The sequence below is a fragment of the Trachypithecus francoisi genome, unplaced genomic scaffold (genome assembly GCF_009764315.1).
Source record: "Trachypithecus francoisi isolate TF-2019V2 unplaced genomic scaffold, Tfra_2.0 Lachesis_group5, whole genome shotgun sequence".
Taxonomy (NCBI): domain Eukaryota; kingdom Metazoa; phylum Chordata; class Mammalia; order Primates; family Cercopithecidae; genus Trachypithecus; species Trachypithecus francoisi.
The window spans coordinates 95085485-95107854 of record NW_022681470.1 but is presented as its reverse complement, the minus strand read 5'-3'; the positions used below and the strand labels follow the sequence as shown (position 1 = coordinate 95107854).

The 22370-nt window shown below is 45.8% G+C and overlaps 2 protein-coding genes across 4 annotated transcripts in view; one reads left to right on the top strand and one right to left on the bottom strand.

The window, feature by feature from the left end:
• The window catches only part of IL6R (interleukin 6 receptor), a 53069-nt gene extending 31669 nt beyond the window's left edge, over positions 1 to 21400 (top strand). Inside the window, exon 9 of one of the 3 annotated variants that reach the window (XM_033198711.1) lies at positions 20254 to 21400. In XM_033198711.1, coding sequence (XP_033054602.1) covers positions 20254 to 20308 — 55 coding nt within the window. In that variant the 3' untranslated portion in view covers positions 20309 to 21400. Of the gene's footprint in view, positions 1 to 1279; positions 1879 to 5612; positions 10038 to 20253 lie in introns of those variants that run through there. The other 2 variants (XM_033198710.1, XM_033198712.1) reach the window with 2 other exon arrangements.
• Positions 10223 to 22370, bottom strand: part of SHE (Src homology 2 domain containing E) — a 31874-nt gene continuing 19726 nt past the window's right edge. Inside the window, exon 6 of the mRNA XM_033198715.1 lies at positions 10223 to 10938. Within this exon, the coding sequence (XP_033054606.1) occupies positions 10893 to 10938 (46 nt within the window). The 3' untranslated portion in view covers positions 10223 to 10892. The remainder of the gene's footprint in view (positions 10939 to 22370) is intronic.

Here is a 22370-nt window from a genome sequence, read left to right as displayed (position 1 = left end):
CCATGGATTCTCTGTTTTTATTTTAGGTTATCAGGCATTGGGAAAATAGGATTCTCCTAGTAAAGAATTATTTTTCTGCATATTTATCTAGAATGAACTTACATCATTAAGTGAGGACTTCCTATGCATATGCCTATGACTTAAACATCATTTTGTTTTGAATGTAGTGTATCATTCTGGTATTTTAAAATCAGAGCTTCTCCTACCTCCATAGCTGGGGGACGGGCAGAGGGACTTTCATGGTGTTCTGGGCCGTGGAGGTGGCTCGGTGCAGTAGGCACTGTCTGTGGCCTTTGGGGTAAGAGGTGGCACCTTGGTTTCTACATATCTTGCTAAAAAAGTGAGAGTTTTGAGCATTTTTAAAAACTTCTTTTAGCTGCAGAATCTTTTCTTTAAACAAAACTTTTTGAAGCCCAAATATGTAAAATAGATAAAAGGTGGAGGTCAAGGTGCAAAAGAAGTCAGCAGACAGCTCATCTGTTTCTTCTTTCTGCCTGCCCCGCATCCTCTCCAGCCCCCAGGCCCTGCTCACACCCATCCAGGCCAGCTCTGGACACCCTCAGGTTGGCTGGTTTCAAAGTCCTCTTTGAGTTTAGTGATTTTCAGAAAAGGATTCATACTCTCCTTAGAATATTTCAAAAGGGAAGCTCACCTTTCTTGGTTACCCATTCGGTTACTTTGAAAAAAAAAAAAAAACTGAGGACAGAGATTGCTTCCATATTAGGTCAATAGGGACTTAAATAATGACAAATGGAAAAAATATGTCATCCAAAGAGAGCCACTGTTAATTTTCAAAATGTAAATGTGATTAAAGTCTAACAAATATACAGAAAAGTTCCCACATCGTGTGTACAGTGCCATGAAGTGTACACGCCCGTGTCATTGTAATTACAATGAGATGCACGTGGCAAGTCAAGGTGCCAAGACACCAGGTTGCAGCAGAGAAAGACATTTAATCAGAGGGTCACCTAAGGAGGAGATGGTAGGAAACCTCTGTGGGATCCAGCCCTACGGGGCTTAGTGGTTATTCTCCCCATGTGCGGAGATGAGAGATTGTAATAAATAAAGACACAAGACAAAGAGATAAAGAGGAAGCAGCCGGGCCCAGGGGACCACTACCATCAAGACACGGAGACCAGTAGTGGCCCCGAACGGCTGGGCGCGCTGGTATTTATTGCATACGAGACAAGGGGGCAGGGTAAGGAGGGTGAATCTTCTAAGTGATTGACAAGTTGAACCAAGTCACGTGATTATAGGATAGGGGGCCCTTCCCTTTTAGGTAGCCGAAGCAGAGAGAAGGCAGCATACATCAGCGTTTTCTTCTCTGCACTTATAAGATCAAAGACTTTAAGACTTTCACTATTTCTTCTACTGCTATCTACTATGAACTTCAAAGAGGAACCACGAGTGTGGGAGGAGCATGAAAGTGGACAAGGAGCCTGACCATTGAAGCACAGCACCACAGGGAGGGGTTTAGGCCTCCGGATGACTGCAGGCAGGCCTGGATAATATCAGCCTTCCACAAGAAGCTGGTGGAGCAGAGTGTTCCCTGACTCCTCCAAGGAAAGGAGACTCCCTTTTGTGGTCTGCTAAGTAACGGGTGCCTTCCCAGATACTGGTGTTACCGCTTGACGAAGGAGCCCTCAAGCGGCCCTTACGCGGGCATGACAGAAGGCTCACCTCTTGCCTTCTAGGTCGTGTCTCACAATGTCCTTTCAGCTCCTGACCCTATACCCGCCCGTTATTCCTAGGTTATATTAGTAATGCAACAAAGAGTAATATTAAAAGCTAATGATTAATAGTGTTTATAATAATGATTGATAATTGTCAATGATCATCTGTATATCTAATTTGTATTATGACTATTCTTATTCTAACTATTTTCTTTCTTTTTTTTGAGATGGAATCTTGCTTTGTCCCCCAGGCTGGAGTGCAGTGGCGCAATCTCAGCTCACTGCAAGCTCCGCCTCCTGGGTTCACGCCATTCTCCTGCCTCAGCCTCCCAAGTAGCTGGGACTACAGGCACCTGCCACCACGCCCGGCTAATTTTTTGTATTTTTAGTAGAGATGGGGTTTCACTGTGTTAGCCAGGATGGTCTCGATGATCTTGTGATCCGTCCATCTCAGCCTCCCAAAGTGCTGGGATTACAGGCGTGAGCCACCGCGCCCAGCCTGCTCTATTGTCTTTAGTATACTGAAACAGTTTGTGCCTTCAGTCTCTTGCCTCGGCACCTAGGTAATCCTTCACCAGCACCTCAAATCCATCTCCCCAAGGAATTTGGGGCTAGGGTTGTAAAAATGTTGGACTGGGCCAAAGTGTGGAGATGGTTGACTGGTTGCAGGGCGTAGGGTGAGGTCCAGGGACAGGGAGATGAAGAAGCTGTCTTCTCATGCCGATCCCATTCCTCTGTGAGGGTCTTCAAACTGGTTGCCGGAATTCGGGGTCTGTAAAACATCTTAAGTGATCCTTAAACAAAAGTCTTAGGATCCTAATGTCAGAAATCCTATCTACAGAAACAACGGGGATGCAGATGGTCAGTGTCTAGGGCTACGTGACTTTTTGCAATAAGGAAATGGGCCAAAGTGCAGCCTGATTACTGCTTCATTATAACTATTAATGTATTTCTGTCCAGAGCCCAGCATGCAATTTTTGTCAACCCTGTGGAGATGGTTTCACAATCAACACCCAGATCAAGAACACTTAATATTTAGACAAATTTCCTGAGTCTTTTTCCTCTGCCTAGTTTCTTGTTTGTTTTTACATAGCCATGATTATTCTGTATCCTCAACTCTGTATCCTGCCTTTCACACTTAGCACTATAACATAGGCATTCTTTCACATTAGTACAAATTCTTTGTAAATCTCACTTTTTTTTTTTTTTGAGACGGAGTTTCACTCTTATTGCCCAGGCTGGAGTGCAATGGTGCAATCTCAGCTCACTGCAACCTTCGCCTCCTGGGTTCAAGCAGTTCTTCTGCGTCAGTCTCCTGAGTAGCTGGGATTACAGGCGCCTGCTACCACGCCCGGCTAATTTTTGTATTTTTCAGTAGAGACGGGGTTTCACAATGTTGGTCAGGCTGGTCTCGAACTCCTGACCTCGTTATCTGTCCGCCTTGGCTTCCCAGAGTGCTGGGATTACAGGTGTGAGCCACCACACCTGGCCATAAATCTCACTTTCATTAGCTGTAGTATTAGGTGGATATACTGAGTTCTCTTAATCAACTTCCTATTACTTCTAATTGGTGGCACCCAAACATTACCAATTATTTGGGTGTTATTTTGCTATTTATTTATTTATTTATTTATCTATCTATTGAGACATATCACTCTGTGGCCCAGGCTGGAGTGCAGTAGCACGATCTCAGCACACTGCAACCTCCGCTTCCTGGGTTCAAGCAACTCTCCTGCCTCCCCCTCCCAGTAGCTGGGATTACAGGCATGCGCCATGACACCTGGCTAATTCTTTTTGTATTTTTAGTAGAGACAGGGTTTTGCCACATTGACCAGGCTGGTCTTGAACTCCTGGCCTTAAGTGATCCACCCACCTTGGCCTCCCAAAGTGCTGGGATTACAGGCGTGAGCCACCACACCTAGCCTTATTTTGCTTTTATAAACAACACTGTGTTGAACATCTTTGTGCATGAAGTTTTTTTATTTTATAACTATGTTCTTTCTTTTCCCAGAAGTAGAATTCCTGGGTCAGAGAGTCTGAATTCTTTGAAATCCAGAGTGTAATGACTCTTTCCTCAATCCTTTCCTACAGGAGAACTCCATTCAGTGACTCAGCATAGCTCCAGTCAGCAGCCCTACTGGGCTCTCTTCCTGTGTGGTGTCCACATGGTGAAGCCCTAAATAACATTCTGCAGATTGTTTATTCCATTTGGATACCAAGCTAAAAGTCAGTGGCAGATTTGGAGCCAACTATTAATTATTTATCATAACAAGGACAGGAATAACCTGTCGATATAAAAAGAAACCCAAGGAAAATCCCCAAATCTTGTTTTTGACATTGGTTTCCCCTCCTCTTTCCCAGCCCTTCCTGGAGTAACTGATCTTCCATGGAATTGAGGGAGGCCACCTTGTTTCCACTTTGGGGTTAGTAGGCATGTCAGTCACAAAGTGGGAACCAAGAGGGAGGGGTTGAGGCTTGGCGCACTGGCCACCCTGGCACAGTTGAACAGCCCCTTCAGGAAGGGGACGTGACTGTGCTTTTGAAGATCCATGTCACCATTTCATCTTTCTTTGAGCTGTCAAGTGACTTTTCTCAGTTACTGAGCCCTGGCTTTGGGCCCAGAGTGGAGCACTGTGAACGAAGCTGTGATCAGAGAGATGTCTATCTCCTTCCTGTGTAGCATTGACTTTCCTGTCAGATGAGTCAAATTGTGCCCAGTGGTGCCCACAGTTGAGTCTGTGGGAACTCACCAGCATGGTAGGAGTGGACCCAGAGGCGTAGGGAGAACTGGGGAGGTTGGCAACATTAAGAGTAAGAGGAACAGGAGGGCAGTTGAGGGAGCAGTGGGACCCTTTTCCTGCTATTACATGGCAGTTGCAAATTATCTGCCTCCTGCCAGCCTTACTTTGACTGAGAGGCCCATTTTCTTTCCCTACTAAAATAATACTTTATTTTTCTTTTCTGTTCTTTCTTTCTTTTTTGAGACAGAGTTTCGCTCTTGTTGCCCAGGCTGAAGTGCAATGGCGCGATCTCGGCTCACTGCAACCTCTGCTTCCTGGGTTCAAGCGATTCTCCTGCCTCAGCTTCCCAAGTAGCTGGGATTACAGGCACCTGCCACCATGCCCAGCTAATTTTTGTATTTTTAGTAGAGACGGGGTTTCACCACATTGGTCAGGCTGGTCTTGAACTCCTGACCTCAGGTGATCTGCCCACCTCAGCCTCCCAATGTGTTGGGATTACAGGCGTGAGCCACCGCACCCAGCCTATTTTTCTCTTTTTTAAGTAAATGTATTTGGGACTGGTGATGTGTACCTAATGAAGAGCCTCTGGAATGGGACAATTAAGGGACTGTTAAGTGACTTTTTGGTGGCTCAGTTTCCTCACTTGTAAATTGGTCCAATAATACCTATTTCCTTGGGAGTGTTTTGGAAACTCAGCAACTCTTCAGAGTATGGTGAACTCCCTGGTGATAAAAGCATTCGGGTCGGGTGTGCTGGCTCATACCTGTAATCCCAGCACTTTGGGATGCCGAGGCGGGCGGATGGCTTGAGCCCAGGAATTCAAGACCAGCCTGAGCAATGTGGTGAAACCCCATCTCTATGAGAAATACAAAAATCAGCTGGATGTAGTGGCACACGCCTGTAGCCCCAGCTACTCAGGAGGCTGAGGTGGGAGAATCACCTGAGCCCAAGCAGGTTGCGGCTGCCGTGAGCTGAGATCGCGCCACTGCACTCCAGCTTGGGTAACAGAGCAAGACTCTGTCTCAAAGCAAACAAATGAACAAAAAACAAAAAGACAGCTGATAGTTTTTGCTTCTTTGAGCTGAAACCTGGGAACGCCAGGCCACCAGAGCAGCCAGCTGTTGGGGTTTTCCAATGTGGGCTTGTCACAGGGGGAGCTAAACATCTGTGTGGTTTGTCTTTGTGTGTTTACGTGAAGGTTCAAGAAGACGTGGAAGCTGCGGGCTCTGAAGGAAGGCAAGACAAGCATGCACCCACCATATTATTTGGGGCAGCTGGTCCCAGAGAGGCCGCGACCCACCCCAGTGCTTGTTCCTCTCATCTCCCCACCAGTGTCCCCCAGCAGCCTGGGGTCTGACAACACCTCGAGCCACAACCAACCAGATGCCAGGGACCCACAGAGCCCTTATGACATCAGCAATACAGACTACTTCTTCCCCAGATAGCTGGCCAGGTGGCACTAGCAGGCTGGACCCTGTGGATGACAGAGCACAAACGGGCTCAGCAAAAGATGCTTCTTACTGCCATACCAGCTTATCTCAGGGGAGCGGGGCCTTTGGCTTCACGGAAGAGCCTTGCGGAAGTTTCTACACCAGGGGAAAATCAGCCTGCTCCAGCTGTTGAGCTGGTTGAGGTTTCAAACCTCCCTTTCCAAATGCCTGGCTTAAAGGGGTTAGAGTGAACTTGGGCCACTGTGAAGAGAACCATGTCAAGACTCTTCGGACACTCAACACGGACACTCAGAAGCTGGGCAGCTTGGTGGGGGCCTCAGTGTGGAGAAGTGGCTGGCAGCCCACCCCCCAACACCTCTGCACAAGCTGCACCCTCAGGCAGGTGGGGTGGATTTCCAGCCAAAGCCTCCTTCAGCCGCCACGCTCCTGGCCCACTGCATCATTTCATCTTCCAGCTCAAACTCTTAAAACCCAAGTGCCTTTGCAAATTCTGTTTTTCTGAGCCTGGGGACGGCTTTTACTTAAACCGCCAAGGCTGGGGAAAGAAGCTCTCTCCTCCCTTTCTTCCCCACAGTTGAAAAACAGCTGAGGGTGGGTGGGTGAATAATACAGTATCTCAGGGCCTGGTCGTTTTCAACGGAATTATAATTAGTTCCTCATTAGCATTTTGCTAAATGTGAATGATAATCCTAGGCATTTGCTGAATACAGAGGCAACTGCATTGGCTTTGGGTTGCAGGACCTCAGGTGAGAAGCAGAGGAAGGAGAGGAGAGCGGCACAGGGTCTCCACCATCCCCTGTAGAGTGGGAGCTGAGCGGGGGATCACAGCCTCTGAAAACCAATGTTCTCTGTTCTCCACCTCCCACAAAGGAGAGCTGGCAGCAGGGAGGGCTTCTGCCAGTGCTGAGATCAAAACTGTTTTACTGCAGCTTTGTTTGTTGTCAGCCGAACCTGGGTAACTAGGGAAGATAATATTAAGGAAGACAATGTGAAAAGAAAAATGAGCCTGGCAAGAATGCATTTTAACTTGGTTTTTAAAAAACTGCTGACTGTTTTCTCTTGACAGGGTGGAATATCCAATATTCGCTGTGTCAGCATAGAAGTAACTTACTTAGGTGTGGGGGAAGCGCTATAACTTTGTTTAGCCCAAAACTAAGTCAAGTGAAAAAGGAGGAAGAGAAATATTTTTCCTGCCAGGCATGGTGGTTCACGCCTGTAATCCCAGCACTCTGGGAGGTCGAGGCGGGAGGATCACTTGAGTCCAGGAGTTTGAGACCAGCGTGGGCAATGTGGTAAAACCTCATCTCTACAAAAAGCGTAAAAATTAGCCAGGTATGGTAGAGTGCACCTGAAGTCCCAGTTAGTTGAGGGGCTGAGGTGGGAGGATCTCTTGAGCCTGGGAGGTCAAGGCTGCAGTGAGCCGAGATTGCACCACTGCACTCCAGCCTGGGTGACTGAGCAAGTGAGACCCTGTTTCAAAAAAGAAAAGGAAAAAGAAAAGAAAAAATATTTTCCCTATTAGAGAAGAGATTGTGGTTTCATTCTGTATTTTGTTTTTGTCTTAAAAAGGGGAAAAATAGCCTTCCTCTTCTCTACTCTGGGGAAAACCAGCGTGTGACTACTCCCCCAGGCGATTATGGAGAGGGTGTCCGGTCCCTGTCCCAGTGCTGAGAAGGAAGCCTCCCACGACTACCCACCAGGCAGGGTCCTAGAAATTCCCCACCCTGAAAGCCCTGAGCTTTCTGCTATCAAAGGGGAGGTTTTAAAAAAATCCCTTACTGAGGTAAGGGATTTTTTGAAATCCCATTTAAAAAAAATCCCTTACCTCGGTGCCTTCCTCTTTTTATTTAGCTCCTTGAGTTGATTCAGCTCTGCAAGAATTGAAGCAGAACTAAATGTCTAATTGTAACACCGTGATTAACCACTTCAGCTGACTTTTCTGCCTGAGCTTTGAAAATTCAGTGGTGTTAGTGGTTACCCAGTTAGCTCTCAAGTTATCAGGGTATTCCAGAGGGGGGATATGATTTAAATCAGCCATGTAACCATCAACTCAAAATTTACCAGACCACAAAACCTTTCTACTACTCTACCCTCTTAGAAAAACAGCCACCATCACCAGACAGGTGCAAAAGGAGGAAAGTGACCTTGTTTTGTTTATGGGTTTCCAGGTTTAAGCTGTTACTGTCTTCAGCAAGCCATGCTTTTCATTGCTGGGTTTGTCTGTAGATTTTAGACCCTATTGCTGCCTGAGGCAACTCATCTTAAGTTGGCAAAAAGGCAGGATGGCTGGGTGTGGTGGCTCACGCCTGTAATCCTAGCACTTTGGGAGGCCGAGGTGGGAGGATTGCTTGAGCTCAGGAATTTGAGACCAACCTGGGTAACATAGTGAGATACCATCTCTATTATAAACAATAACATTTAAGAAAGAAAAAAAAAGGCAGGCGGGTGGTTATGGTGGTTCCCTCCCATCCTGCCGCATAAAGTTTCTGAGACTTGAGAACAGCAAAAATGCTGTTAAAGGGAAATATTAAGAATGAGAATCTGCATGAAGGGTGATTATGTGCCCACAGTTAATTCTTTATACCGTTTTACCCACATGTAGTATTACCGAAGCCGGGCAGAATCATGCTAGCGGAAGATGTGAAATTCAGATAGCTCATTATTGCCAAGAGCTAGGCAGCTTTGATCTCCAAATTGTTATTGCTTTCATTTTTATTGTAATGGAACTGCTTGGTTTTTTGTTTTGTTTTGTTTTGTTTTGTTTTGCTTTTTTTCTTTGTTTTGTTTTTGTATTGAAGAGGGTTTCTCTTTATTTTTCATAAGCTACTGTAAATGAAGAAAAAGTGTCTTCTCTGGGCTGTAGGCCTGGCTCAGTGTACACAGCTATACATCCTAAGCTTTCTCTGTTCTCTAATTTGTGGTGACTGAATATGTGTCTCAATCCACAGGGCATTTCTACTTGTGTTTCTGCAGCACCCCCACTGCCTTGAGTCCCCAGCAGTGCTGTTATTTGCCTAATACCTGTAGCCATCTGCCACACAGCCAGACATGAAACGCTGGGACAGAGACCATTTAGATTAAATACGACAGCTTATCTTGCTGGGTGGGGAAGGTAAAAAATATGCTGGTTCAAGGTCTAAAGTAAAATGATAATGTTTGTAGCATTAATGAAATATTTTCAAGAAATGTGTCCGGGGGTAGCATTGGCTATGCTGACGAGGCCTTTGGTAACTCAGAAAGCTCTTGGCCCTGATGGGGACTTGCCCTTGCACTTTCTTTATCAGGCTCTGAGCTCACACGGAGCCTCTGGCATTTCCCTGCTGTCTTAGGAGAAAGGAAACTGGTTGCAGCGGCAGGGTGTGGAATCTGCTGCTGGAACCAGGCTGGAAGCCCACCTGGTAGTGAACAGGGCCCAGCGGGGCAGACTAGGAGTGTTGTGGTCTATGGGTTTGTTTCCTGGAGAATGTTCAGGAATGTCTTCTTGGCTGTTTTGGTGCTGAGCTCTGTTATCTCACAGCACGTCCTGAAGGCTAACCCAGGTGGGGAGAATGCTGACACCAGCTCCAGGTGGAGTTGGTGAGAAATCTGTCTTCACTTGGAGATACAGGGGCAACCTGTGACCCTCTGAGGCAAGAGCCCTGCACCCAGCTGTCCCGTGCAGCCGTGGGCAGGGGGCTGCACATGGAGGGGCAGGCGGGCCAGTTCAGGGTCTGTGCCAGGCCCTCCTCAGTGCCCTGTAAGGGCCCTTCAGCCTCCTGTCCTCCGTGCAGCTGGGCGCCAGCACCAGGGAGTTTCTATGGCAACCTTAGTGATTATTAAGGAACATTGTCAGTTTTATGAACATATGCTCAAATGAAATTCTACTTTTGGAGGAAAGAATTGGAACAGCATGTCGCAAGGCTGTTAATTAACAGAGAGACCTTATTGGATGGAGATCACATCTGTTAAATAGAATACCTCAACTCTACGTTGTTTTCTTGGAGATAAATAATAGTTTCAAGTTTTTGTTTGTTTGTTTTACCTAATTACCTGAAAGCAAATACCAAAGGCTGATGTCTGTATATGGGGCAAAGGGTCAGTATATTTTTCAGTGTTTTTTTTTTTCTTTTACAAGCTATTTTGCATTTAAAGTGAACACTGTAAATGTTTGTAATAAAACATTTTTAAAAATACACTTAAAATGTAATTATTGCTTTGGGCACTTGGGTCATCTAAAAAAAAGGCTTGCATGATTAATGAGGAGAAAGGATTGAGGAAGGGTGGGTAATTAAGTAGAACCATTTTTGGGGGGTATCCCCTTAATGCAGGATTAAAGCACTGCTCAAAAGTAGGTAAGTTCAAGGAAGAAGCAATTTCTCAGAAGGCTTTAATTATGAAAGTATTTCCCACACGAGTCCTTGGATTTCTGGAAGGGGTGTGTGGGATTTTGCCACGCTTACATTACCAGGTGGTGGACAGGTGGGGAAGGAAAAGGAAGGGCCATTATTTGTCAGAAGACTGTTTATTGGACCTGGGAGCGGGTGTAACAGTATCACAAAGGCCACCCTGATCTCTTGATCATCAGATAGGCCAAATCCATCCCCTACTGAAAAGGATCTTAGGTAGGAAAAACTTGGGACACAGCCATCCACATCTTCCAAACAGAGGAAAAGCCATCATGCGGACTCTTTGTGGGTGAGAGCTGCTGTGTAAACAGTTCAGGGATGGGGAGGAGAAAACTGCAGGGAAGCCTGGAAATTATGTAACTCCACTCAAAGCTGGAGTGAGAGGCGCCGCCTCTGGGCCCCAACCTGGGCAGTCAGAGGAAAGCCACAGGACAGGTGATGGCAGCCACCATCTCCTTCAGAACAACATGCTCTCCTCTTTGAGGCTGGTCCTTGTCTTGCAGAAAGTGACACAGGCACCAGATGTCACCCAGGTGGCCAGGCTGTGTGGGCCGTGGAGAGGACACAGGAGTGGGCACTGGAGCCAGGACATGGAGGGAGTTGCCTCCCTTTCTTCATGGCATCGCTGTTAGGATGACATGGTTACGGTGCTCTTTCCAGAAGAACTTGGGAGAGCAGATGGTGATTTCTGTAGAGGACGGCAAGGAACATGCAGTTATTGGAACAGCCTCCTAAGAAAGCATTATCCTTATTTACTGAGGCAGGGCAAACAAATCTTTCTGCATATCTGTGAGTATTAGAGCACAGGGGCAGGAAACAGTGTTTGCCATCCTCCAGCAGCAGAGGTGTGCTGGCAAGGTGAAAGGCCTTTAAGGCCAGGTGCAGTGGCTCACTCCTGTAATCCCAACACTTTGGGAGGCCGAGGTGGGTGGATCACTTGAGGTCAGGAGTTCGAGACCAGTCTGGCCAACATGGCGAAACCCCATCTCTACTAAAAATACAAAAATTAGCTGGGCGTGGTGGCGGGCACCTGTAATCCCAGCTATTCTGGAGGATGAGGCAGGCGAATCGCTTGAACCTGGGAGACAGAGGTTGTAGTGAGCTGAGATCATGCCATTGCACTCCAGCCTGGTCAACAGAGCCAGACTCCGTCTCAAAAAAAAAAAAAAAAAAAATTTGCCCAGCATGGTGGTGGGCACCTGTAATTCCGGCTGCAAGGGAGGCTGAGGCAGAAAGACTGCTTGAACCCGGGAGGTGGAGGTTTCAATGAGCTGAGATCACACCACTGCACTCCAGCCTGGGTGACAGAGTGAGTGAGACTCTATCTAAAAAAAAAAAAAAAAAAAAAAAAAAATTAAAGAAAGATTCAAATGCAGCACTGCTGTGTACAAGGGCTGGGGCGAGAGCTCAGAGCAACTCCTTAGGCAGAGTGGTGAGCCCGCGGGCCCCAGGGTGAGGGGCCTGTTGCACCATCTTTCAAACACTGCCCAATCTCTAGTGTCTTTATGGAAGCCAGCACCTGCATGCACCACTCACGCAGGCAGCGCGTTTTCCTGCAGAACATAAATGCGCTTTGGCATGCACTGCGGCCAGCTTGTTAGAACCCCATTCCTGGCTTCACCCTCAGGGATTCCAGTTCAACAGGTCTGAGCTGGGCCCCCAGAAAGCTATATAAGCTGCTCAGATGGTTCTGATGAAGGTGGTGATCCATCCTGAGAGTGGCTGGACCGTCAGTTCCACAATGAGGTGGGTGCTGGGGGTTCCTCATACTTCCGGACCTGGTGGGCTTCAGTGGATCCCTTCTGTGGGTGGGCCTGTGCATCAGGAGGCAGCCAGGTGCCAACCTTCGACCCGGGCAATCACAATAGCATGAGCGTAAGTTCCACAGGTGATGCTGCTGTGCAGCCAGCTTTGAAGATCTCTGTGCCGGGGACCGCAGGGCTAGAGGTAAGATTCATGTTTCTGTGGGTATTAACTAGGAAACAAAAATCTATGGCAGCAAAGCAGTATACCACTGGCCTTACTGGTTACGTAGAAGTTCACAGGCCCTTTATGGTAGAGATATCTACTAAAATTACCTAATAATAATGGCCACAGGCTGGGCGCAGTGGCTCACACCTATAATTCCAGCATTTTGGGAGACCAAGGTGGGAGGATGGCTTGAGGCCAGGAGTTCAAGACAAACCTGGGCAACATAGTAAGACCCATCTCTACAAAATAATTTTTTTGTTTGTTTGAGACGGAGTTTTGCTGTTGTTGCCCTGTCTGGAGTACAATGGCACAGTCTCAGCTCACCGCAACCCTGCCTCGCGGGTTCAAGCGATTCTCCTGCCTCAGCCTCTCGAGTAGCTGGGATTACAGGCATATGCCACCATGCTTGGCTAATTTTTTGTATTTTTAGTAGAGACGGGGTTTCTTCGTGTTGGTCAGGCTGGTCTTGAACTCCCGACCTCAGGTGATCTGCCTGTCTCCCTCCCAAAGTGCTGGGATTACAGGCGTGAGCCACTGTGCCCGGCTCTACAAAATAATTTTTAAAAAACCAATTAACCGAGCATGGTGGTGCATGCCTGTAGTCCCAGCTACTTGGGAGGCTGAAGCAGGAGAATCCCTTTAGCCCAGGAGTTGGAGGCTGCAGTGAGCTGTGATAGTACCGCTGTACTCCAGCCTGGGCAACAGGTTGAGATACTGTGTGTTGGGGGGACAGGGGTGGAAAGGGAAGAAAGGAAAAAAACTAATGGCAGCTGGGTGCTGTGGCTCATGCTTGTAATCCCAGCACTTTGGGAGGCTGAGGTGGGTGGATTGCTTGAGCCCAGGAGTTTGAGACCAGTCTGGCCAACATGGCAAAACCCTGTCTCTACTAAAAATACAAAAAACTAGCTGGGCGTGCTGGCACGCGCTTGTAGTCATAGCTCCTCAGGAGGCTGAGGTGGTAGGATCACCTGAGCCTGGGAGTCTGAGGCTGCAGTGGGCTGTGATCACACCACTGCCCTCCAGCCTGGGTGACGAGTGAGACCCTGCCTCAAAAAAAAAAATAAAAAATAAAAAAACTACCATTTACTGCCTCTCCACCACATGCTTTGTAAACAGGATATTCTTCCTTAATGTGGCTGCGATGTAAGTATTCTCACCTGTTTACAGATGAGACACCTGAGGCTTATATTGAAGACAGTGGTCCAAGATGCCCATGCTAGTTAAGAGGCTGAACTAGACTCCAAACCTGGGTCTGCTGGACTCTAAGGCTGGTGCTCTTTGCTTTTGCCATGGGGCTCAGGCCCCAGCCACTCGTGGGCTTCTCTTACCAAGCCCTTTCTCAGGTCAGGTGCCCTCACCCTGTGTGGGGTGGGGCCTGACCCACTCACCCTGGGAGGAGATGGACCTGATGTCCTCATGTGGTTTGTCACGTTTATCAGTGTGAGCTAGGGCTGGAGGCTAACCCATGGGAGTCTGAGTGCACATACAAAGGCATGGCTTCGGGGCTCCCATAGGTGACCTTAAGGCAGCGGCAGCGAGAGATGGGTCACAAAGGAGAGGGGCAGCCACTGGTTTCTGACATAGTAACTCTCTGATCAGGGGCCAAATCAAGCCACTTTCCCTCCATCTATACCTATCCACACCTCTGCACTGCGTGAATGGTTTGGTTTTCTCCTGTTGGTTCCTTGGTATAAACTTTGGTGAACTTCCTGAAAATCTTCAAATTGTGCTTTATTTATTTATTATTATTTTTCAGACAGAGTCTTGCTTTGTCGCCCAGGTTGGAGTGCCATGGTGTGATCTCGGCTCACTGCAACTGCCTCCCAGGTTCAAGCGATTCTCCTGCCTCAGCCTCCTGAGTAGCTGGGATTACAGGTGCACACCACCACGCCCAGCTAATTTTTGTATTTTTAGTAGAGAAGGGGTTTTGCCATGTTGGCCAGGCTGGTCTCGAACTCCTGACCTCAAGTGATCTGCCCACCTTGGCCTCCCAAAGTGCTATTACAGGCGTGAGCCACCACATCCAGCCAAACTGTACTTTATTGCCTTATTACATCCACTCCCTCTGAAAGGATGAATGGTCACCACTCTGTGAGTGGAGTTGCTCTCTGGGTGCAACGAGTCATTCAAGGAATGTTTATGAGGCCACTGTGCTGAGTGTGGGGTACAAGAAGAACCGATGTCCTCCTCCAGGAGTTGGCAGTGTGCCTGGCCAGCCACACAATTAACAAGCAAACGCTGTGTCTGGGAGCAAATGACTAATCTGATCTAGGGAGTGAGGGAGCAGAGTAGGAGGGTCTGGGGAGGGGGAGGCCTGCCCAGGGCTTCAGGGGAGGGCTGAGGGCAGGGGCCAGGTGGGAGCGAGGCCGCCTTGGATGTCTACTATGTTGAGCACCTCAGCAATGTTCTTTTTTTTTTTTTTGAGACGAAGTTTCACTCTTTTTGCCCAGGCTGGAGTGCAATGGCACGATCTTGGCTCACCGCAACCTCCGCCTCACAGGTTCAAGCGATTCTCCTGCCTCAGCCTTCACAGTAGTTGGGATTATAGGCATGTGCCACCACGCCTGGCTAATTTTGTATTTTTTAGTACAGACAGGGTTTCTCCATGTTGGCCAGGCTGGTCTTGAACTCCTGACCTCAGGTGATCCGCCTGCCTTGGCCCCCCAAAGTGCTGGGATTACAGGCTTGAGCCACCGTGCCCGGCCAAACCTCTGCAATGTTCTAAGCACATTGAGGAAGTCACTGAAGACCAGATTTGCTCATTTTTCTTGTGTACATATTTAAATTTTTTTACATGAGCATTGTTTTTAGAATTAAAGATAGCTTTATTAAACAATTATAACCCCTCTATTTTGGAATAATCCAATCATATTATATGGCCTACGAAACATGGCTTATTAAAATGTAAAAGAAGTGGGTGGGGACCACAGACAAAACAAAACTGGCTGTAAGACAGTCATTGCTGAAGCTGGGTGATGGGACAGTGTGTCTCACTGTATTCGTTTCTTTGGAGACAGAGTCTCACTCTGTTGCCCAGGCTGGAGTGCAGTGGCACCATCTCAGCTCACTGCAACTTCCACCTCCCGGCTGGAGATGGAGGAGTGACCTCAAGTGATCCGTCTGCCTTGGCCTCCCAAAGTGCTGGGATGACAGGCATGAGCCACTGTGCCTGGCCCATTGTATTCGTTTCTAAAAAGAGCTGGAGATTCTCCATTTTAAAATGTGCAAGTGTTTTAGAAAGAATGTTGCACTTGCAAGCACACCACCTGAAGCAGTCCAGGACGGTGCAGTGGCTCACACCTATAATCCATGTACTTTGGGAGGCTAAGTCAGGAGGATCGCTTCAGCCCAAGAGTTCAAGATCAGCCTAAGCAGTACAGTGAGACCTTGTCGCTACAAAAAATCAAAAAATCAGCCAGGTGTGGTGGCATACACCTGTGGTCCCAGCTACTTGGGAAGTTGAGATGGGAGAATTGCTTGAGCCTGGTAAGTCAAGGTTGTGGTGAGCCATGATCACACCATTGCACTCCTGCCTGGGCAACAGAGAAGACCCTGTCTCAAAAATAAAGTAAAATAAGGCCGAGTATGGTGGTTCACACCTGTAATCCCAGCACTTTGGGAGGCTGAGGCAGGCAGATCACAAGGTCAGGAGTTCGAGACCAGCCTGGCCAACATAGTGAAACCCTGTCTCTACTAAAAATACAAAAATTAGCCAGGTGTGGTGGTGGGCGCCTGTAATCCTACCTACTCAGGAGGCTGAGGCTGCAGTGAGCCAAGATTGCATCACTGCACTCCAGCCTAGGTGACAGAGTAAGACTCTGTCTCAAAAAAAAAAAAGTAAAGCAATCCAAAATAATCCACACCATCTCAAAAAAAAAAAAAAAAAAATTAAAGCAATCTGAAATAATCTACACCTTTCTTATCTTTTAAGTAAAATGTTTCTTACCAACATGCTGGTTGATAGCTTGATCAACAAATTGGCTTTTATGTGCTCATCAAGTAATAATTTATCTTTCCCTTAATGCAAATTAGTAAACCCGTTTATTTATGCACATAAATTAGAAGGCAACCATTTAAAAATGTCATGTAGGAAGTATTTTAAATTTGAACCAAGATATTACAGTAATTCATACTACATGATTCACAAAGGGGAAGTAATTCTGTTGCTACCTGTGGATTCTGGAAATGATAACCTCATGCCTCAGACTGAATCTCCTCCAGGTATGTTTATCAGAGCTTAAATGACCTGAAGGACTTCACACTACCTAGTTCTACAGGCAGAGCCTCTCCCAAGCAGGGGAAAGGCTGCCTAGGTCCATGCACACAACTTGCCAGACCCAGCAGAGGATTGTCCTGGACGTGGAGGTGGATACCGAAAACGCAATTCCTATTTCCCTTGCTCTGAGTACATGTGGCCCCTCTATGGGTAGAGAGCACACTGATCACACAGGTGACCTGAATGTGCAGTCTGCTAGATGCATTTCCATTGTAAGATAATAGACTGGCATTTCTGTGTGTGTGTGTGGTAAGAAATGCATTAACATAAAATTTACCATCTTAACCACCTATTTTAATTTTTTTTTATAAGAGATGGGATTTCACTATGTTGCCTGGGCTGGTCTCGAACTCCTGGGCTCAAATGATCTGCCTACTTTGGCCCAAAGCCCTGGGATTACAGGCACGAGCCACTACGCTTGGCCTAGGTTAGCCATTTCTAAGTGTGCAGTTCAGCAGTGTTACGAATAACTACATTCATATTGTTGTGCAACCAATCTCCAGGACTTTTCATTATTTCATGCAGAAACTCTGGGCTGGGCGTGGTGGCTCGTGCCTATAATCTCAGCACTTTGGGAGGCCAAGGCAGGTGGATCACGTGAGGTCACGAGTTTGAGACTAGCCTGGCCAACATGGTGAAACCCTGTCTCTACTAACAATACAAAAATTAGCTGGGCATTGTGGTGCATGCCTGTAGTGCTTGGGAGGCTGAGGCAGTAGAACTGCTTGAATCCGGGAGGTGGAGGTTGCAGTGAGTTGAGATTGTGCCACTGCACTCCAGCACGGGCGACAGAGCTACAGCCTGCCTCCAAAAAAAAAAAAAAAAAAAAAAAAGAAAAGAAACTCTGCACTCATTAAACAACTCCCCATTTCCTTTTTCCCCACTACTTTCTATGAATTTGACTGGGTACCTCATGTAAGTGGAATCATACAGCATGTCTTTTTGTGACTGACTGGTTTCACTCAGCATAATGGTCTCATGGTTCATCCATGCTGTAGGCTGTGTCAGGACTCCCTTCCTTGTTGAAGCTGAATGATACTCCCCTGTATTGCCAGCATCAGTTACGGGAGTAGCAAGATAATGAAGCACACGCTGCCCATTGGCTTCCAGAAATTCCTGGTCTACAAGGTCAAGGAGCTGGAAGTGAAGTGCTGCTGATGTGCAACAAATTATACTGAGCTGAGATTGCTCACAATGTTTCCTCCAGAACCACAAGGCCATTGTGGAGCGAGCAGCCCCGTGGGCCACCAGTCACCACTCCCAAGGCCAGGCTGTGCAGTGAAGAAAATGAATAGACAGCTCAGTGTATGTTTTGTTTTTAAATGAAACCATAAAAAAAAAAAAAAAAAGCCACTCTAGAGTGAGACCTGGGCCGCAATCTGGGCTCTACCACTATGACTGACCCAGGACAAGTCATTTCATCATTCTAAGCACCCGTGTCTTTATGTGAAAAACCAACTTCCCACCTGGCTGTTGTGGCGGGTTAAAATGAGACGCTGTTACGATGAAAAGCATTTGTCCAGCAGCACACCTGGTGCGGAGAGAGTCTATTCTACTTACATCTTGGCCTTTCACAGGGTCAGAATCCAACATTCAACACTCAAACCCTGGGTGCTTGTAAACATGTGTTCAATCTGAATTCTGAAAACCATTACTCTCAATTGCTCAGGTGGTGGCTGGCAGCAGCATTGCTTAATGCGAACTTCCTCTTCTCTTAAACCAGATAGGGAAAAAACAATAGGCACTTGTTCCACCTGGTGGCAACTTATATAAATGTTTAATGGAAGTTAAAAACTTGATACCATGCTAAACAGGAATTTTCAGGGGAAAACTTTTTGACAGCAGACTCTACAGTATGCCCTTCTAGGACCTCACGTGAATTTATTTGTGCATTTCCAAATAGGAGCTTCCAACGGGGCTTCTCCACCATTGGCTGTGTATCCAAATCACCTGGTAGAATCTTTTTTAAAAATAGGGTTTTGAACTTTGCAACAGACTTAGGGCATCCCACAGATGCCATGGGGCATTTGTATTAATAACAAACTGATAAAAACAGAAGCAGAGCCCAAATCTTCTATCTAGTGAGGGATGAGAATCAGTGCACTAACTTTCGACTCAGGAAGAGATGGGCCAAGGAAATGGGAGTAAAACGTCCCTGTATTACTATTTTACTTGGGAAGAAAACATAATAGAAGGACTCTAAATGTGAAAGAGGAAAGAAAAGATCGAATTCTGCTGGTTATGTTCCATCATGGTGTTTCTATATTTCATTAACGGTGATTGCAAATAAAACTCTGCTGTAGCTCTTACCATGAGAAGTCTTTTTCTGAAGGAAGATGATTCTCAGAGCTAACTGAATTAAGCAAAACCACTGTAGTTTTCTTGGAATAATGTTTATTTAAAGTTACATTTCAGAGGAAACTATCTTCAGGAGGGCATGAAGCCTGTATTGGCTACTGCAATACAACCAGAAATTTTATAAAATATTTCTGATATAAATTACTAAGGCACTACAGATAGGCACCTATATTACATACAATCTTCAAATATTTTTAAAAGTTGAAACTATGTATTAGTTGATATCTAAAATATTAAAGCCCCTGACAAACTGAACGGCTAAGAACTTGACAAAATGAGATGCCTGTCTCAATGATTCTGTTGCCAGCATATTCATTAAAATACAATTTGAGATTCTAAATTACATGATCCAGCCCTAGTCCAGGGACCTTGTGATGATAGTTGTATTAGGCTTCAAAGCACCCTTTCTGCAGGAAAGGGCATTTTTCAAGATGGCAACTGCTGTGTCATCATTTTCCCCTTTCTGGACTGTATCAGAAAGCCCTACCCTTAAATGCACAGCTGCTTTTCCCAACTGCAGTTTTCTCTTTTTCCATTAGATGGCAGTAACGCACCATCTTTCTTCACACAGGGTCAGTGGTGAAGGAGGGTAAGTTGAAGAGAAGGCCCACTGCACAGCAGGCCAAGTTCATCTAAGTCCAAGTCAGTGGAGTACAAAAATTAGAAGGGAGAATACAGAAGAGCGATTCTAACCAGATCATAAGGCCAAACTAGTACTCGTTATGGAAAAATAGGAGACAACTAATGAACGAGAGATCTGAGAAGGGTTTCAGTGCAATCCTGCTGAGTGTCAAGGGTGTGCAGGGAAGGGGAATGAAAGCGACATCACTGCACTCCCTGGACCCTGGAAGGAGGCAGAAACAAGGAGCTAACCTTTGACTGAAAAAGGGCATCTGATAGAACAGAAACTAACCCCACCTGACAGGCAACTGAAGAATGCCTCACAGCTGTTCTTCTGAGTATCAAGATGCATCCAATAACAACAGCCAATAACAGACTAGTAACAGAGTTACATAATCCAATTAACAAAATAGGACAATTTCCCACCTGCCTCAAAAACTCATGGCTGCCCTATCAACTACCTGCCCACCTCCCCATCCTCTGCCAGAGGCTAGTACACAAATACCAATTCTGCAAAGTATGGAGACTTCCAACAGCAAAGAATAAAGGCTTTCTAAAATGCTTCAGAAAGTGCTTTGAATAACTTGAAATGACACTTCTGCCCCCAACAGAGAGTAGGTATATCAATATTTACCTTTTTGTAGACATATTAACATTTCTCCATTATTTTATTCCTAGCTTAAATACACACAAGGCCAGTGGTTTGCAGGCCATCCTGATAGATACAACTATGGTATCAAAGTAAATAACAAGGTCCTTTACTCTCTATTCTTACAGGCCTGAAACTAACCAAATGAACTTGCCCAGTCATCACAAGCAGAGTATTTTTTAAAAGAGGTGTGAGCAAGAACAACACTGACACAGCTCTATGAATGCTAAATTCAAGGCAAATTCACTAAAAGACATTCTTCTCACGAGAGAATATCCTGGGAGATGGAGTAACTCAAAGCAATGAGGACTACAGGAAAATACTTGTCTCAAGACAAAATGACAAAAAGCCAAAGCATTCAGAGCTCAGAGAACATGTCACAGAGCTTCAGATCAGCTGGCCAGGGAGGCTTAACAAGGAAGCCATTAGGGACACCCTGCTGGGTCTAATTGTTTTTAGAACATATGGAACTTTGTGCCACCACACAGCTGTGAACTCCCTGGCTTTTGTCAGCTTGTGTCACAACCTCAAGAAGAAAATAGTAGCTCACTAATCCCCCCACCTCCCACTTCCCACTAATTTACTGTATTTCTTCTTATAACCTCCTGTACAACTGTAAAGCAACTGGACAATATATAAACTCTGCCTCTCTTCTACTTTTAATTCTATAAAGAATATAGTATGACTTGTCACAGAGAAAACAGTATAGAAGCAGCACAATACTGGGCATATGATAGAAGCTCAATAAATACTTAATGTATCTGGTCTGTTTTCAAAATGTTACTTCATTATACATTCATCACAGTTGCTGGGTATGGGCCAAAAATCATTTAGTGCACAAAGAAAAACTGTATAAAGCTTTTAGCATTTATTAAAATTAGAATAACTGCCGTATTCCCTTTGTAGAATAAGGTTAAGTAAAAAGGTTTCATTTCTAGAATGTTAAACTAAAGATACGTTTAACACAATGAATAATTTGTATAAAGAAGATAATAAATATTTGTTGAATGGATGCTGAAAAAACCTTTTAAAATCTTACACTAAAGATACAGTAAATGAACCAATACATTTAAAACATTCTATCAGTATCTGAAAAAAACATTCCTTCTGGTTGGTTGGTTGCTTGTTGAGACAGGGTCTCACTCTGTCACTCAGGCTGGAGTGCAGTGGTGTGATCACGGCTCGCTGCAGCCTTGACCTTCTGGGCTCAGGTGATTCACCTACCTCAGCCTCCTGAATAGCTGGAACCACAGGCATCCACCACCAGGCCAGGCTAATTTTTTTTTTTTTTTTTTTTTCCGAGATGGAGTTTCGCTCTTGTCACCCAGGCTGGAGTGCAGTGGCATATCTTGGCTCACTACAACCTCTACCTCCTGGGCTCAAGTGATTTTCGTGCCTCAAGTGATTCTCATGTCTCAGCCTCCCAAGTAGCTGGGACTACAGGTGCCCACCACCATGCCCAGCTAATTTTTGTATTTTTAGTAGAGACGGGGTTTCACCATGTTGGCCAGGCTGATCTCAAACTCCTGACCTCAAATGATCTTCCTGCTTGGGCCTCCCAAAGTGCTAGGATTACAGGTGTGAGCGACTGTGCCTGGCCTAATTTTTGTATTTTTTGTAGAGGTGGGGTTTTGCCATGTTGGCCAGGCTGGTGTCAGAACTCCTGACCTCAGGTGATCTGCCCGCCTCAGGCTCCCAAATTGTTGGGATTACAGGCATGAGCCACCACAGCCAGCCTACATTCTATATTAATAAAATCATTGTGTTCCAGTGAGGAAAAGTTCCCCTTACATTTTTAAAATCAAGGATCACACAACCTTTTGGCTGAGATCTTATCTGAATAAAGAAGCAAAAATTTACTAACCTCTAAATCTTATAGTCAAATATAACTAATAACTAGAAGGGTATACTTTCCTAAAAAATTAACCAAATCAACATTTTGTGTGTATTTATAAGCTACAAAGGTTAACTTTTGATTGATGACAGTCAGTACATTTGCATATGGGGCAGTTTTGAGACCCAAGTGACCAACCCCAGAATACAGACACATCTGCTGAATTTTAATTCTGGAGCCATTCACCATAGTACTCTTCTCACAGTGTGCCATTCCCATGGTTTCTTTTCACAGTAAATAAACTGGTGATATAAGCTCATGATAAATCATAACGATCCTAATACTATGAATCTTAAGTAACGGTATTTAAGAGAAAACCTCCAGGTCTTTTCAAACACTTCTGTAAAGGAC